Source organism: Phycodurus eques, chromosome 18, assembly GCF_024500275.1.
Source record: "Phycodurus eques isolate BA_2022a chromosome 18, UOR_Pequ_1.1, whole genome shotgun sequence".
Classification (NCBI taxonomy): domain Eukaryota; kingdom Metazoa; phylum Chordata; class Actinopteri; order Syngnathiformes; family Syngnathidae; genus Phycodurus; species Phycodurus eques.
In genome coordinates, this window is record NC_084542.1 from 7,330,481 (window position 1) to 7,345,905 (window position 15,425).

Below are 15,425 nucleotides of genomic sequence, written 5' to 3' on the forward strand. Positions count from 1 at the left end.
TGTACAAGTAACCTGTGTACCCAACTGTTGCCATTCATACAACGGAATAACAACATTATGTTCAAAACACAGATTTCACACTAAGTACATTTGTGACTACATTGAGATGAGATCATCATTATTTCCTTATATATACAGTCCAACACAGAATATGTGCCTAAGCTCAAAATGACGGTTGGGAAATACTGCCCTACCCAACTTGCAAAAATGTCCTTTTAGCAGTTAGTGCATCTGCCTATATGTGTCTGTCTACTGGCGTTCAGGAAAAGGAGATGGAAAAGCAGAAGATCTTGTATCAGCAGGCTAGGCTGCATGCTCGTGGTGCGGCTGAGATGGTGTTGCAGATGATTAGTGCTAGTAAAGGTAAACATTGCACACGTTTTGGTTTTTTTGTAAAAGAAATGTGCGTTTCTTTTACAGTTGCTTGTCTGACAAAAATCAACATCTTACCTTTCATCAGGACACCTAGGCCCCATGGTGACTTGCACCCTCAAACTTGGCATTTCCATCTTAAATGGCGGCAATGTGCAAGTTCAGCAAGTGAGTGTCTTGATATGTATTGGCATACACATTGTATGAGTCGCAGTCTTGCTATAACTGGATTCATTTTGACCTTTTCCCCAGAAAATGCTGGATTACTTGAAAGAGAAAAGGGATGCAGGCTTTTTCAAAAGCCTCTCAGGACTGATGCAGTCATGCAGGTATAGATGTGTTTTATTTTTCATGCAATGAAAAAAAAAAAAAAAAACTCTTCCGTGTATAACTGAAATTGTTTCTGCTAGTGTCTTGGACTTGAATGCATTCGAGAGGCAGAATAAGGCAGAAGGACTCGGCATGGTGACAGAAGAAGGTTCAAGTAAGTCAGAATAGATGTCATTTAAAATGCAGTTTTCAAGTGTATTCGGTTCCGAATATTGGTGGTATGCGGTTTTAAATAATAGGATACATTACAGTCAGTATAATTACCCCGAAAATACAAAAGTGATTTTCATGAAGCTTTGCAGAGGGTTGGCATAAATGATCGGACTAAAGGTGTGGACACTGGAATTGTATTTTTTTACCATTTGAGTCACTATGAAATCAGTGGAACCATCCATGGTTTTCGCTTGAAACAGTTGAGCTTTGGTGGAGAGCTGGATTGAATGGCATTGTAGTTATAAATTGACCACGGATACCGCCATTACCCTTCAAGTATGGGTGACTCTCCGCACTGACCTTGACCAACTAGATGAAGTTGGAATCGCCCATTGTAAATAGGTATGATACTAGGCGTTCACTTAAGAATGCCCAATCTGGTCTGATCTTAGAAGCTAAACGAAGTCGGACCTGCCAAGTATTCGGATCTGAGACCACTTGAGAATACCAGGCGTGCTTCTCAGGTCTGTTTTGTGATGGACTGGTGATCAGTCCAGCGTCAGCTTCAGGATGTGATGGTTGGATAGGTGAATATATGGCTACGAAAGAGAAGCGGACTAAAGTTGTGACCAATGATGGACAAACCCATAGTTTGATCATCTCTAAACTTAGGTAGTGTATTGTAGTGCTAGTAGTTGAGTGGCAAAAATAAACATTAGCTCTGATCAAGTGTGATACTGTCCAGGTGTGGCCAGGTCTACAACCCTGTCTAGAAAAAAAATTATTCATTATAGGGGTGGGTAATAATAATACTGCATATGACTTATTTAGTGCTTTTAAGGAATTCAAAGATGCTTTACAATGGATCACATTATTCATTCACTCCACAGTCACACCCTAGTGGTGGTAAGCTACTTGTTTAGTCACAGCTGCCCTGGGGCAGTCTGACGGAAGCGTGGCTGCCATTCTGCGCCTACGGGCCCTCTGACCACCGCCAAACATCCAACCACATTAATTTTTAGGCAATGTGGGTTAAGTGTCTTGGCCAGGGACACAATGACGACGTACTCTCAGGCAAATCGATGACCCTCTGGTTGCAGTTCGCACACTTACCCTCAGCACCACGCCGCCTGGTTGATTGACAAGGGCTCAACATTACTTTCTGTTGATTGTGTTTAAAGTTTGCATTGTTGAGGTTTTCATGTTGGCTACCTAAGCACAACAATCATTACTCTAACTCTCTAAGAAACACTAGGAATTTGACATGACTGATCACTGATGCAAACCTGTGGAGAGAATTCTGAGAAAATGGTTCTCAAACAGGGAAGCATGGGAGTGGAGTTGGTTACCTGGTGACATTGCTGGGAAGTGAACTACTGCTGGTGCTGATTGACATATCCTTTATAGAGGGTAGATTAGGTTTGAAAACTCACCCATGATAGTGATGGCGAGGCCTTGCCTTGCTTTCTGGAGTAAGCATCAGTGCCTTTGTTTAAAAAAAATAAAATAAAATTTAAATTAAAAAAAATCACTATTCTTAAATGTTTGGTGGTAACCTAAAAAAAAATGACCATGTGGATGCAGGTGGCCAAAATAGGTTTCCACTGCATGAGTCTGCTGTGACCATGATCCAGTAGGAGATACTGTAAGTGTTGTAAAGTGGAACTAATTGGTCTTAAACCATAGAAATTGGTCATAAAACACAAAAAAAAGCTTACTTTACCAGAATTACCTTACTTTTCTCTCCAACTTACAACACACTTGTTTGTACATCTAACTATTTGAGTCTTTCGTTATTTAGTCTTCCCCCCTTTAGCAATTCACTGTTACTACCTTGTGTCACTGTTATGATGATAATTTCTTCTATTGTGATTGAACTGGTTGCACAATTCATAAACAGGTTTTCCACAAGTAGTTTTTAACTGCATGGCTGGTGTTCCTCCAATGAATTCTTCATACTTGTGTGTATTGTAATTCACTGTCCTCTCTTTTACATGTCTTCATGTATTGTTTGTCTCTTTCTTCTCATTTAAAAAAAAAAAACAAAAACAAAAAAAAAAAACATCGATGGCAGTCCACACCGAGCGGGGTAAATAACTAATTAAGCGCATCTTCATATGCTTATGCTTCAAAATGAATGTCTCCATAATGCTTTACCACTTCCTATACTCACCTAATGCATGTCGAATGATTGATGCTCAGATGCCATTGCCTAACCTATGTGTTATTTCTGTTCCCATTCCTCTTTTTTTTTTTTTTTTTTTTTTTTTACGACAGCAAACAGCTTAATTGTCCTTAATTATAAGAATGGGTTAAACCGAATGATTTGCGCTTTTCCCTAGCTTAAGCAAAGTTTTATCTTGCTTTTGGACTTCGGGCCTAGTTCACCAAGATGGCTATATCTGCTTTATGAAATGTATCTTTTTTTATACTGTATAACTATATACATTAACTTTGTTGGCTGGATTATCTGATCTGAATTTAAAGTGAATGTTTGTATCTTTGTGTCTTTGTGTGTTCTCAGCTCTTATGTGAAAAGATGAATCCTTCATCAAGCCCTATCAAGGCCTGCATGTGAAAGTTATCAGACTTCTCTCGCTTATGGAAATGTTGTAGTGTTTCATTCTAAGTCATGTAAACAGATTGTATTACTTTGGATTCAGTTTTTAACCTGCAATCTAAAGGCCACTAAGCGTTAAATATTTTTTGAACATGTAACCTCTGCTGCTTGCTTTGTACGCATCGCTTCTCAGGAGTTAGATTCATAAAAATTAGAAATGATGTTCAAGTTAAAAGACAACTTATTCACACCATCTGTTCTTTCAAAAGGTTCTAAGGTGTTACTGAATGATGAGTTTACAAAAGATTTGTTCCGGTTTTTGCAACTTCTGTGCGAGGGACACAATGGGGGTGAGTTGAATTGATAAACGTTTTGGAGCCTCGCTTTTTCTAAGTAAGTCAATTAGAAATATAATACATATCGCTTCCCATTAGAGTTCCAGAACTTCCTGAGAACACAAACTGGAAACACAACCACGGTCAACATTATTATCAGCACTGTTGACTACTTGCTCCGCCTTCAGGTTGGTTTAGAGCACAAATGTAAATGTAAACAGATGTACCAGTACAGGTATCTCCATTATCGTTGTAATAATATAATAAAATATAAAAAAATATATAAATAAGTGTTGTATACGTGCAGCGTTATTTTCCTGATGCACTATTGTCCTCTTCGTGTTTAGGAATCGATCAGTGACTTTTACTGGTACTACTCTGGCAAAGATATCATTGATGAGACTGGAAAAGTTAACTTCTCCAAAGCGTTGTCTGTGGCCAAGCAGATATTCAACTCACTGACTGAATATATCCAGGTAACAAATACTAAGCAATGAAATCTCCAATTAAGTATCCCTTCACTATCATGATAAATTGTATGTGATATTTATCTTGTTCCTCTTCCAGGGCCCTTGTATTGGAAACCAGCAGAGTCTCGCTCACAGCAGACTGTGGGATGCAGTTGTGGGCTTCTTGCATGTTTTTGCCAACATGCAGATGAAACTGTCTCAGGTACTCAACAACAATCTTATTATTTACCCAAACAATAGTTGTTTCTGTTGTTTGGAGTCCTGCTGCTTTGAATGTGAGTTCACTTACTTTAGAAAACCTTTGGTGTATATTCCTTCTTCTTCCTTTCTTACGTTCTTCCCTTGTTGAGGTAGGTTCTTTTAAGAAACGTGTGTTGAAAGAAGACAAAACAAAGCTTTAAAGCTTTGTTGAATTGAGATCTCGTGACGTCGTGCATGACAAACTTTTCTCCTTCTTTAGCTGAACACTTTGCCAAATTGTACAACATCAGGGCCATTCAACTTCAGAGTTTGTACTGCATATCAATGTTAAGTCTTACAGGTCTGTGCTCTTGGAATAGCTGCGGACTTTCTTTTGAGTATACTTCTAAGGCATGTTCTATATGTCCCTGTAGGATGCCAGTCAGATTGAACTGCTGAAGGAGCTGATGGATTTGCAGAAGGATATGGTTGTCATGCTGCTGTCTCTGCTAGAAGGTAACGGATTGACACTCTTATGGACTGAATTGATCGTTAGGTGGTACAGTTTACGCAAACGTGTGTTACCTTCCTAGGCAACGTTGTGAATGGAACGATCGGGAAGCAGATGGTTGACACCCTCATGGAGTCTTCTAACAACGTTGAGATGATCCTGAAATTCTTCGACATGTTCCTCAAGCTGAAGGACCTGACAACGTCAGAAAATTTCAAGGAGTATGACCTCGAGTGCAAGGGTGTCATTTCAAAGAAAGAGTTCCAGAAATCGATGGAGAGCCAAAAGCAGTACAGCCAATCGGAGATCGACTTCCTCCTCTCTTGTGCGGAGGCCGACGAAAGTGATATGTTCAACTACAAGGAGTTTGTAGAGCGATTCCATGAACCCGCCAAAGACATCGGCTTCAACGTGGCCGTATGGCTGACGAATCTGTCCGAGCACATGCCACAGGACACCCGGCTTGCCACCTTCTTGGATCTGGCCGAGAGCGTGCTGAGCTACTTCGAGCCTTACCTCGGGCGTATCGAAATCAACGGCAGTGCAAAACGCATCGAGAGGGTGTACTTTGAGATCAGCGAGTCCAGCCGAGAGCAGTGGGAGAAGCCGCAAGTCAAGGAGTCCAAACGGCAGTTCATCTTCGACGTAGTCAATGAGGGCGGCGAGAGCGAGAAGATGGAGATGTTTGTCAATTTCTGTGAGGACACCATTTTTGAGATGCAGTTGGCCTCGCAGATCTCTGAACATGATGCTGTGGAGCAACTGGAGGCGGAGGAAGAGGAGGAGGTATTCACCATCCTAGATGAACTGGCTGGCAAAGAGGGCTCTTCAGAGTCTTCCTCTGCTTTCGCTTCTGCATGCAGCTCAGTCAGGAAGAGGTTGCGTCACGTACGCCAAATTGTTTCTGTTAAAAACATCCGCAAGAAGCTCTGGAAACGGAAGAAGCTGAGCATAAAAGAGATGATCACATGCTTCTTCTCTTTCTTCTGGATGCTGTTAGCTGGCTTCTTTAAAGGAATCAGTAACCTCATATTTGGTTTCTTCCACGTCATCTGGTCTTCCATGTTTGGCGGCGGCTTGGTTGAAGGTGCCAAGAACATGAAGGTGACAGATATCCTCGGAAATATGCCTGATCCAACTCAGTTTGGCATCCACGGAGATGCCATTGAAGGAGAGAAATTAGAGGCCTTGGAGTCTTCGGGAAGTTCTGACACGACTGTGGTTCCAGCGGCGGACATAGCTGAGGTTGACACTATGTTGGAGATGCTGAACGTGCCCAAGAGGGAAGGCGGAAAGCTTGTGGAGCATGGCTTGGGGGATTTTTCTGAACTCAACGGTGAGACTTCCACCACGGACCATAAGGTTTGTTGACACTTTCTAAAAAATACACTTTCCATTTAAATCAGATCAATCAATATCTCTGCTGAGTGCATTTTTCTCTGTGATGCAGAAAGCTGCTGCCAAGGCTGATGAATCCCCTGAGAGTGAACCTGAGAAAGCAGAGTGAGTATTTAAGTAAGAAAGTACGTGTAAAGTACAAAATAGTGTCATATTATAACAGCAATGACATGTATAGCACGGAGAACAAGGAGAAGGAGGACCAACCAAAGAAAGAGGAAGCCAAGGAGCCAGCAACCGAGGAAAAGCCCAAAGCCAAATCAAGTCGAGCCAAGGAAGCTTCTCCGGCCTTCATGTCAAATGTTTTTTGCACGCTTGATGTCTATCTGACCAAAATGCTGGTAAGACGCCAAATGACATATTTACTCACCACAGTACACAGTACAGTCTTCTTCATAGAATCACCTTCTTCATTGCAATAATGTTGAGAGAAGCATTCAGGCAAGGACCCTTTCCTGGATTTATTTCAAAGGCAATGTACACATCATAGCACTTACTCGCATGTTCGTTTTCCATGTTGCGGTACATACTCGGATTGCCATAGCGCTCCTTGCTATTGATGCCTTTCCATTGACAAAAAAAAGTACAATGAAGACCTATTTTGAATAAGCCAATGCCACATGGGTGATGTAGAGTAATTTACTGCTGGTTGTTTATTGGGCAATTAGAATCGTCATAACCGTGTCATATTAACTATTGAGGATGCACTGATAACTGATGTCAAAGATGTATTTTTATCCAAAAAAAAGTACAAATATTGGATTTATAGTCCTTTGGAAAATGAGGAAAGACTTTCCTGGCTTACTTTTTAATACTTTTTTGGGAGTGGTTCTTGAGGACATTGTTACATACGACCATTTTGTATTTTTAAAATGTCTCTCATGTTTGTTTTCATCTGTATTCTGGACAGAATTATCTGGCTCGCAACTTCTACAATCTGCGTTTCCTGGCTCTGTTTGTGTGTTTTGCCATCAACTTCATTCTGCTCTTCTACAAGGTAAACACAACAGCAACAAAACCTTCGCATCACTTGACAGCTGACAAAAAGTTAACCGTACACATGCACCAACAACCTGGACAGGAGCTGTATAAAAGAAGAAAAAAAAGAATGTGTCTTTACAAAGATAATAATGCTCAGTTTTGATGGACACAGTAAGAGATGCATACATTTAACAATGTGGTATGTTTATTATTGTGGTTGCAGATTGCATTGATGTAGAAGGTGCACTGCATCATATTGACAGCTGTTCTTTTATACCACGGTTACCACATTTATCTACTTTGGAAGGGGCAAAATAACAAAAATACTTCTCACTTTGTTTGAGAAGAATATTATCAATATCATTGACAAGTTTAATACATATTTTCAAATTTAGGTCACTGCAGAGGAAGGGGGAGATGATGATAAACACTGGGAGGAGGATGACGAGGACACGCTCTTTGACATGGATGAGTTTGTTCTCCAAGAGAGTACCGGCTACATGTTGCCAACGCTGCGCTTCCTGGCCATATTCCACACCGTCATCTCGCTGGTGTGTTTGGTGGGATACTACTGTCTGAAGGTGAGCATCTTCACAAAGCATCATTTCTGAGAGAAGCCGAAGCCTGACTTTCTTTCCTCAATGGAGCTAAATTGCATTTTCACTCTAAGATACAAGTGTAGTGCGCGCTGTTTGCGGGCGTGTTGTGCATGATCTGATTGCGATCTTTTCCTAAGATTCTTCACTCATTTTAACAGATTGCACATGCTTTTGGTAACAGGTGTAAAAAGTGATGCAGACTTCCATTTTTAAGAGGGTGGTGCGCTTTAGGTAGCCGTGATGCTTTCCACCACGGAAGATTTGGGAGAGCACCACAAGCAAAACAAGTTTGAAGTGATGGAATTGGAAGTGAAAGAGGCATACAAGCCAAAGCCTTTTAGGGAGTTACAATAAAGAAATCTATCAATCTGATCATTTGGGGGAAGCCAGCAATCGCATAAAAGACATGTATTGTTTGATTTACCTCTCCCCGGCCGCGTGGCAGTTGGATGTATTGGCCCATCCTGAGTAACATTGCGTTTCAAACTCAAACTGCTTTGCCATACAGTGCGTTAAAAGGACCCCGACACAATGAAATGCAGAGTTGAACGGAGTTTTGTCATAACTGATATGGATTGACGTCTTTTTGTGACTGGCTCCAAGTCAGCCGTACGTCAATTAGAAGCATCCTTAATATTTGTTTCTGCCATTTCAAAAATATATCGTCGAGCGCTATAGATGCGTTTTCAACGCCGCCTCTCATTTTGTCTCAAGTTTGATAAATCACATTGCGGGTGCTAGATTAATCGGTTTGCATTTACTCCTCCCATTTTGCGCCGTTGGCATACGCAGTCCTGGGTGTGCTCGGTTAGTAGATCAGCTGTCACGTCTGTTTGCGTGAACCTTTAATAGCTCTGGCCCTAAGTGTTTTGTTTTTGTGACACCTATTGTGTAAACTTAAGGTTCCTTTAGTGGTGTTCAAGCGAGAGAAGGAGATAGCCAGGAAGCTGGAATTCGATGGGCTTTACATCACCGAGCAACCGTCTGATGAGGACATCAAGGGTCAGTGGGATCGACTTGTCATCAACACCCCGTGAGTCAAACCACATTTTGTCACTTGTGGCCTCTTCGGAACAGACAGGTTGTCCATAAAGTCTCTTGACAATTTATCAAATTTATTACAAAAAAAGAAATATTTAAAAAAACCAATATTACAAAATGAAGAGTAGGTGTTCAACTTTTTTCATTTGTTTGTTTGGTTGGTTTTTAAAATCTGGTCGTTTAGTAAACACTTTATCCAACAGTGTTAGTATCCCTATCTAAATAAACTTCTTGCGCTATACATGATCTGATGGACGTGACTTCCATATTGTCGTTTCGCTGAGTCTGCGTATCCAGTTTTGTTTCAATAAACCGCGTAGCCATAGTCTATTGAAGGTTTATTGAACTGAACTTAGTTAATGAACAGGGGACCAGAAATACACAAATGCAAGGTCCTGAGTAACGATTGAGTACCTAGCTCATCAATTACTTTAAAAAAAAAAAAAAATTTTTTAACTAAGAGATTTTTTTTACCCTTCCTGTACTTCATCCTGCACGCATTCTATTATAATGTTACAAATACTGTACAACATCTTGATGTCATGTAACATTCTCAAATCATCGACTGACAAATTATTACTAAGCTGGTAATTGGTGGAACTGTGGTAGTATGCATCGGTGCAACATTTTAACTCACTAAAACTTTCACCATCAGGATTTTAATGTGTAAATCACAAGTTAGTTGTTTTGTTTTTTTCTACTTCTATTATAGTTCCTTTCCCAGCAACTACTGGGACAAGTTTATCAAGCGTAAGGTGAGTGCAAACCTCATCATACTACCATCATGTGTTGTATGAGTACCTACAGTATATTACTTCTGTTCACGCGAACGCAAAGATTTTTAAAATGGAGAATGTTTTTCTCTGTTCCTTGTGTTTATCCACCCTAATAAGAATTGATATTAATAATAACCCTTCATTCTATTGGTAGGTGCCTTTCAAGCCACTTAGGGTCACTGCACAAACACAGTTAAAAGAAATAACATAAAAATAACTACACATTAAGGCGATTGATGTTTCCTAAGTATGCAGAGTGGGTGATGTTGTTTGTGTGTTCTGTTGAGGATGACACTAATGGCATTTTAGGGGAAAAATCTTTGTCAGACATATTGGACCGCTTCATCTCCCTCTATGTTCGTGCGTGTGTGTGTGTGTGGAGGTGATCAACAAATACGGGGACTTATACGGAGCCGAACGCATCGCCGAGCTCTTAGGCCTGGATAAAAGTGCTCTGGACTTTGACCCCACAGTGGAGACGGTAGAGAAGGAAGCTTCACTGCTTTCCTGGTGAGAGCACAGCTGCTTGGCTCACGGATTGAGATGTTTTATTGTATGCTGATGTATGTATATATGTATGTATGCACACTTCAACTGGCGAGGCTTTTGACACTCGAGCAGCAAACGTGCAAATGTTTGGATTAACGTAGTTAAGTTTGATTACACATTTTTCTTTTTTACTAAAGCATTAATACATTTTTACATAGTTTTAAGACCTAATTATTCATCTTCATTATTTTTTTTTTGTAAACCATTTGTGTCACCTTGTTTCAGGTACCTCTGTTCAGTTACCTCGTTATTTAAGTATTTCGTTGGCATACTCTATTTCTGTATATTCTAAGTTATTTTCGTATTTCTGTCTGATTAATTTGTTGTTGTTCTTACACTATTTTTTTTTTTACACCAAAAATAATAACCCAGATACTTTGACTGTACAAGCATAGTAAAATGCTTTATTTTTGTTACTTTTAGTAGACTTAGTTGCACTGGTGATGTCGTGGTACATGCTGCTGCCTGTCATTCTGGCCAGTGCCCCAATACTCAGCCATGGCCGGTCACATGGAAATGGCCGTGTTGGGTCAGGAAGCGAATCCGGCGTGGGGAAAAAAAAAAGAAAAAAAGAAATTGTGACAAAAAAAATCACGCGTTGTGGCGAGCCGTGATGCGAGTGGGCAATTCAAAAGTTGCAACAACAACAGCTGTTAGTTGGCCTTAGATGATATCACTTTATCACTTGGAATGTTTAGTAAATCAACCCCAGTCCACTCTTGAAGTCAATTTTTTATTTTTCTTTCAATTTATTATCATCATTACACTCCCTCAAGAGGAAATTCAACAAGGAATGCTCAAAAATCAATAATAATGGCATAAATGCAAGGCCCCAAACTACAATTTTGCTGAGGGCTGATGGGATACAATGTGGTCGTCTACAGCAATGCATTTTTAGCATTCTACGTTTAAAACGAAATGAATCCCTCATAATTGCCTCGCATTTTCATACCATCTGAACAACACCATCTGTGCTTTTGTGCTTCTGTTCACAGGCTCAGCTCCATTGATACAAAATACCACATTTGGAAATTGGGAGTGGTTTTGACCGACAATGTAAGTAGATAGTAGAACAACTGTCTTCCCTAGTGTGCACTTGTGCAGTGGGTGTTAACAAATAAGCTTACTACATTGTTCAGTACATTGTACACTTAAGGTCAATTTGAATACAATAATGATCCTGTATATTAAACATCATTCTTTTGCAGTCCTTCCTGTATCTAATCTGGTACACCACCATGTCCATTTTTGGGCACTTCAACAACTTCTTCTTTGCTGCTCACCTGCTGGACATTGCCATGGGCTTCAAGACCCTCCGCACCATCCTGTCATCTGTGACACACAATGGCAAGCAGGTAGGTGTTGCCACCAGCGAGGGGAGCCAGAGGACACCATTTTCTAAGTTCGAGGTCAGTTGAGGAAGTCTTCAACAGATTTCGTTTCAATTGTCAAAATTGCAATCAGCCTGTAGTTTCCACGATGTTTTTAGTGTGTTTTAGGGTGTCAAGTCATCTTAAATTCATCTTTTTGTCTCTCTCTAGAAAGGAAACAAAGAACATTAAATGAGTTTAACTTGGATTAGAGGGGGGAGAAGCTTTAAAGCATATGGATCCTCAGCCAGTGCCGCAGGAATAATGTGCATCAAGGCTACACGTCAATAAATATGCTCTGGCTATGGTATTAGTCACACAAATGAAAGGAAATCTCCTTTAAGATTCCCACTAAACTTTGGACTCTCACAGCCATTTACATATGTATGCATTGAAGCCCTAAACTAAACTAATGAAGACAATAGTCCGCTGTGAGGAAACTTCCATGCTAACACATTACTAAATGGAACATGGTTGAATTTGATGACAAATTACTTTTTAAAATGTAGTTGTTTAGCCAGTTTAACAGGGCAAAATTCCAGGTTTGTCGAAAATGATGCTTATGGTGACCCGAGAGGAAATGTTATTTGCATGGAACTGTATATTTTAGGGACATTGAATGTGTGGAAAATATATCACAGTATAATCCTAGCTACTCGGTTGGATATATTTAATCCATGGTATTCGATCAACCGACATCGAAGTTAAATCTGAATTTGGTTTGTATATGTTTGGTTTGTATTTAAAAAGAAAAAGAAAAATCACCCCAAATTTCCAGTTAATTCCCATGCAAGGTGTCCGAATTTTTAATTTCTAAAATTCCTGACTAAAGTACCTGTTATTGGAAATGTTCCACAACTTTGATTGTGAATGCGGTTGACACTGTTCTTCCATTAGATGGCACACACACAAAAAAAGAAATGAATACAAAAATAAATCAAAACAACCTGGGTATTCACCTGTTGCCATTCATACAACAGAATAGGTTTGGTCTTTCTGCAAGTTTAGGATGTTTGTTCAGTTAAATAGGCCCAAATTTCCCAATGAGTAAGTCAGTTTGTGAGTAAATTAAGACGAGATCATCATTATTATAATATTTATACTTTTTTGTGACATTGTGCTTCGGTGGTGTGCCATGAGATTTTTTTGTGCCTTGGCTCAATAAAAAGTTGCGAAGCACCGATTATTCCAAAACTCGTTTTTCTAGTTGGTGCTGACCGTTGGTCTGCTGGCGGTGGTCGTGTACCTCTACACTGTGGTGGCCTTCAACTTTTTCCGAAGGTTCTATAATAAGAGCGAGGACGAAGACGAGCCTGACATGAAGTGTGACGACATGATGACGGTACGACTGTGGCCGCCTCTGCTAGCTTTTGAGCCCAAACTAACTTAAAATATTGATGAAAAAAGAAAGAAAGAAAGAAAAAGTCATTCATTAAACTTTTGTGGAATAAAGCAGCAGCCTCCTGGAGCAAGGCCACATTCGAAAAGGAGACTGATCAGGCTTTCCTTTTGAACGGAAGCAAAGTATGCAGGCTCGGCTGAATGGAATCATTATTAGTTGTTGCTGCCTTTAACTAACAAAGCGCCACACTGAACTCTGTGAACTAATAAAGTACGTTCTATTTGTTTCTCGCTACCTTAGAATCTTATTTAAAAAGCCTTTGTGTCTTCATTTGCTTCCTTGCAACAGTGCTATCTGTTCCACATGTACGTGGGCGTAAGAGCCGGGGGTGGCATCGGAGATGAGTTGGAGGACCCGGCTGGAGACCCCTATGAGCTCTACCGCATCCTTTTTGACATCACCTTCTTCTTCTTCGTCATTGTCATCTTGCTGGCCATCATTCAGGGTATTTTAGCCTTCCTCCCGCCGAATGTTTCTTTCTTTTTTTTTTTGATTGCATTAGTGTCGTGTTGAACAGAATGTTCCACCTTCCTGCAGGTTTGATCATTGATGCCTTTGGTGAGCTGAGAGACCAGCAGGAGCAAGTGAAGGAGGACATGGAGGTAAGGAGTGGTTAAGGTCTCCTGTCTACCTAATTGAGTAACAGCAGACAGTCCCAAAAGAAGTTTTGTCCAGATGGTGCATTTGACCCTTTTCATGTAGCTAAATAATAATAATAAAAGTAACCGAAATATTAGAAAACATCTTCTCAGTGTGATGCAGTATACTTCTACACGACAACATTCAGTGCACTCAGTTTTAATTCAATCAATGATTATTTGGTGTTTTATGGAATGGTTTTATTTGCCTTCTTATAATTTTATGAAGCTGTAAAGCACTTTCAATTGCCTTGTGTGTTGTACTCTACAATTAAACTTGCCTTGCATAACTTCTGTATAGTTAAGCTTAAAAAAAAATGTTTTCACGTAACGCATTCCATTTTTCTATTACCATCAACTGATTGTAGACATATGTAGCGAGCAACCAGTACAAAGCACGCTTTTTCTATGCTGTACACAATATGTTATATTTCTGGTTCCATTATCATCACAGTTTTTGCTATTGCCATCACTGTCTGATAGCATCACAAAAAAGCAACGTGTGTAGTTAATCCTTTTGATGCTCACCAAGCTGAAGTGATTGATCGGCTGAAGTGATTGATTGGTTTGTGACATTAGGATATTTTCAAAGTTAGCAGGCATACATACAGATTGACAATAAAAGGGTAATTGTGTTCTCGTCTTTTCGTTCCTCTCTCAGACCAAATGCTTCATCTGTGGCATCGGGAACGACTACTTCGATCGGACACCTCACGGTTTTGAAACTCACACCTTACAGGAGCACAACCTTGCAAACTACCTGTGAGCGCTGCGAACAAATAACCCGAAAAAAATAAAAAATACCTGAAGTGTGTCTGATCATCAACACTGCCAACTGCTTTCACTCTCTGCAGGTTCTTCCTGATGTACCTGATTAACAAGGATGAGACGGAACACACAGGCCAGGTACGTGACGAAGGCTAATAATTCAGTTTCAATTCAGGTACACGATACGAGAGGTCTCCTGTGAGATCTAAATGGGACGCGAGAAAAGAAAACGACGAAGAAGATTTCCGACCCTTCCATCAGTAGGTTTCACTTGTTTCAGCCCACTTGATGGATTGCATAAGTAGAGCTTTGCAGCAAGAGGAAACAATGCGTGGGTTCACTTAGACTTTTTTGCCATTACCTTGTTATTGGCCTCCTTGAAAGATAGTGCATCTTTCAAGGAGGCCGATGTTTTATTGTCCTTTAGCAGAAATTCTCAAAGCTGCAACAGTAACACACAAGACAAAATGAGCAGTATCTCCACTCACAAGTCTCAGCTGCATGTCACCAAATATGCAGTCATTCCAATGAAGAGATCATATTATTTTTTATTTTGCAAAGCTCAACTAATCCAATGGAATCATAACGTGATGCCATCCACTTCGATGTGAACATATCGTTTTACTGAAACAGAATCCATTCCGGAATATTAACGTAATGCGTCATAATGTTCTTATTAGTCACAACAATAAAGGCTGCGCAGCTCAAGCACTATAAAGGCAATCATTTCATGACGAGGAAGGTGGAACTGTGGATCATTAACATTTAAGCAGCGGTGTGTGAGATGGCTTGAAAATTTATACAAGCCATAAATACTAATTAGACCATTTCCACACTTAACACTGGTATTAAAAAAAACAAGCTCCAACACTCCAGGAAATTGAAAGAAAATCCCTTTCTTGTAGTTTGTCAGTCTGCAGTTGGCGCCATAACACCTAACAAAAATGCCATCTTTGCCACTCAGAAGAATTGGCAGGTAACAGCATAATTTG

General features: G+C 40.1%; 1 protein-coding gene across 1 annotated transcript in view; it reads left to right on the forward strand.

Moving 5' to 3' along the window:
• Positions 1 to 15,425, forward strand: part of ryr3 (ryanodine receptor 3) — a 95,393-nt gene that overhangs the window by 77,829 nt on the left and 2,139 nt on the right. The window contains exons 83-107 of the mRNA XM_061705160.1: positions 264 to 363; positions 461 to 540; positions 625 to 701; positions 783 to 856; positions 2,930 to 2,944; positions 3,685 to 3,765; positions 3,850 to 3,938; positions 4,098 to 4,226; positions 4,318 to 4,422; positions 4,835 to 4,916; positions 4,994 to 6,273; positions 6,362 to 6,414; positions 6,488 to 6,650; positions 7,220 to 7,306; positions 7,686 to 7,871; positions 8,792 to 8,922; positions 9,643 to 9,685; positions 10,089 to 10,216; positions 11,251 to 11,311; positions 11,464 to 11,610; positions 12,833 to 12,967; positions 13,316 to 13,472; positions 13,565 to 13,629; positions 14,327 to 14,427; positions 14,520 to 14,571. Of these exons, the coding sequence (XP_061561144.1) occupies positions 264 to 363; positions 461 to 540; positions 625 to 701; positions 783 to 856; positions 2,930 to 2,944; positions 3,685 to 3,765; positions 3,850 to 3,938; positions 4,098 to 4,226; positions 4,318 to 4,422; positions 4,835 to 4,916; positions 4,994 to 6,273; positions 6,362 to 6,414; positions 6,488 to 6,650; positions 7,220 to 7,306; positions 7,686 to 7,871; positions 8,792 to 8,922; positions 9,643 to 9,685; positions 10,089 to 10,216; positions 11,251 to 11,311; positions 11,464 to 11,610; positions 12,833 to 12,967; positions 13,316 to 13,472; positions 13,565 to 13,629; positions 14,327 to 14,427; positions 14,520 to 14,571 (3,621 nt within the window). The remainder of the gene's footprint in view (positions 1 to 263; positions 364 to 460; positions 541 to 624; positions 702 to 782; positions 857 to 2,929; positions 2,945 to 3,684; positions 3,766 to 3,849; positions 3,939 to 4,097; positions 4,227 to 4,317; positions 4,423 to 4,834; positions 4,917 to 4,993; positions 6,274 to 6,361; positions 6,415 to 6,487; positions 6,651 to 7,219; positions 7,307 to 7,685; positions 7,872 to 8,791; positions 8,923 to 9,642; positions 9,686 to 10,088; positions 10,217 to 11,250; positions 11,312 to 11,463; positions 11,611 to 12,832; positions 12,968 to 13,315; positions 13,473 to 13,564; positions 13,630 to 14,326; positions 14,428 to 14,519; positions 14,572 to 15,425) is intronic.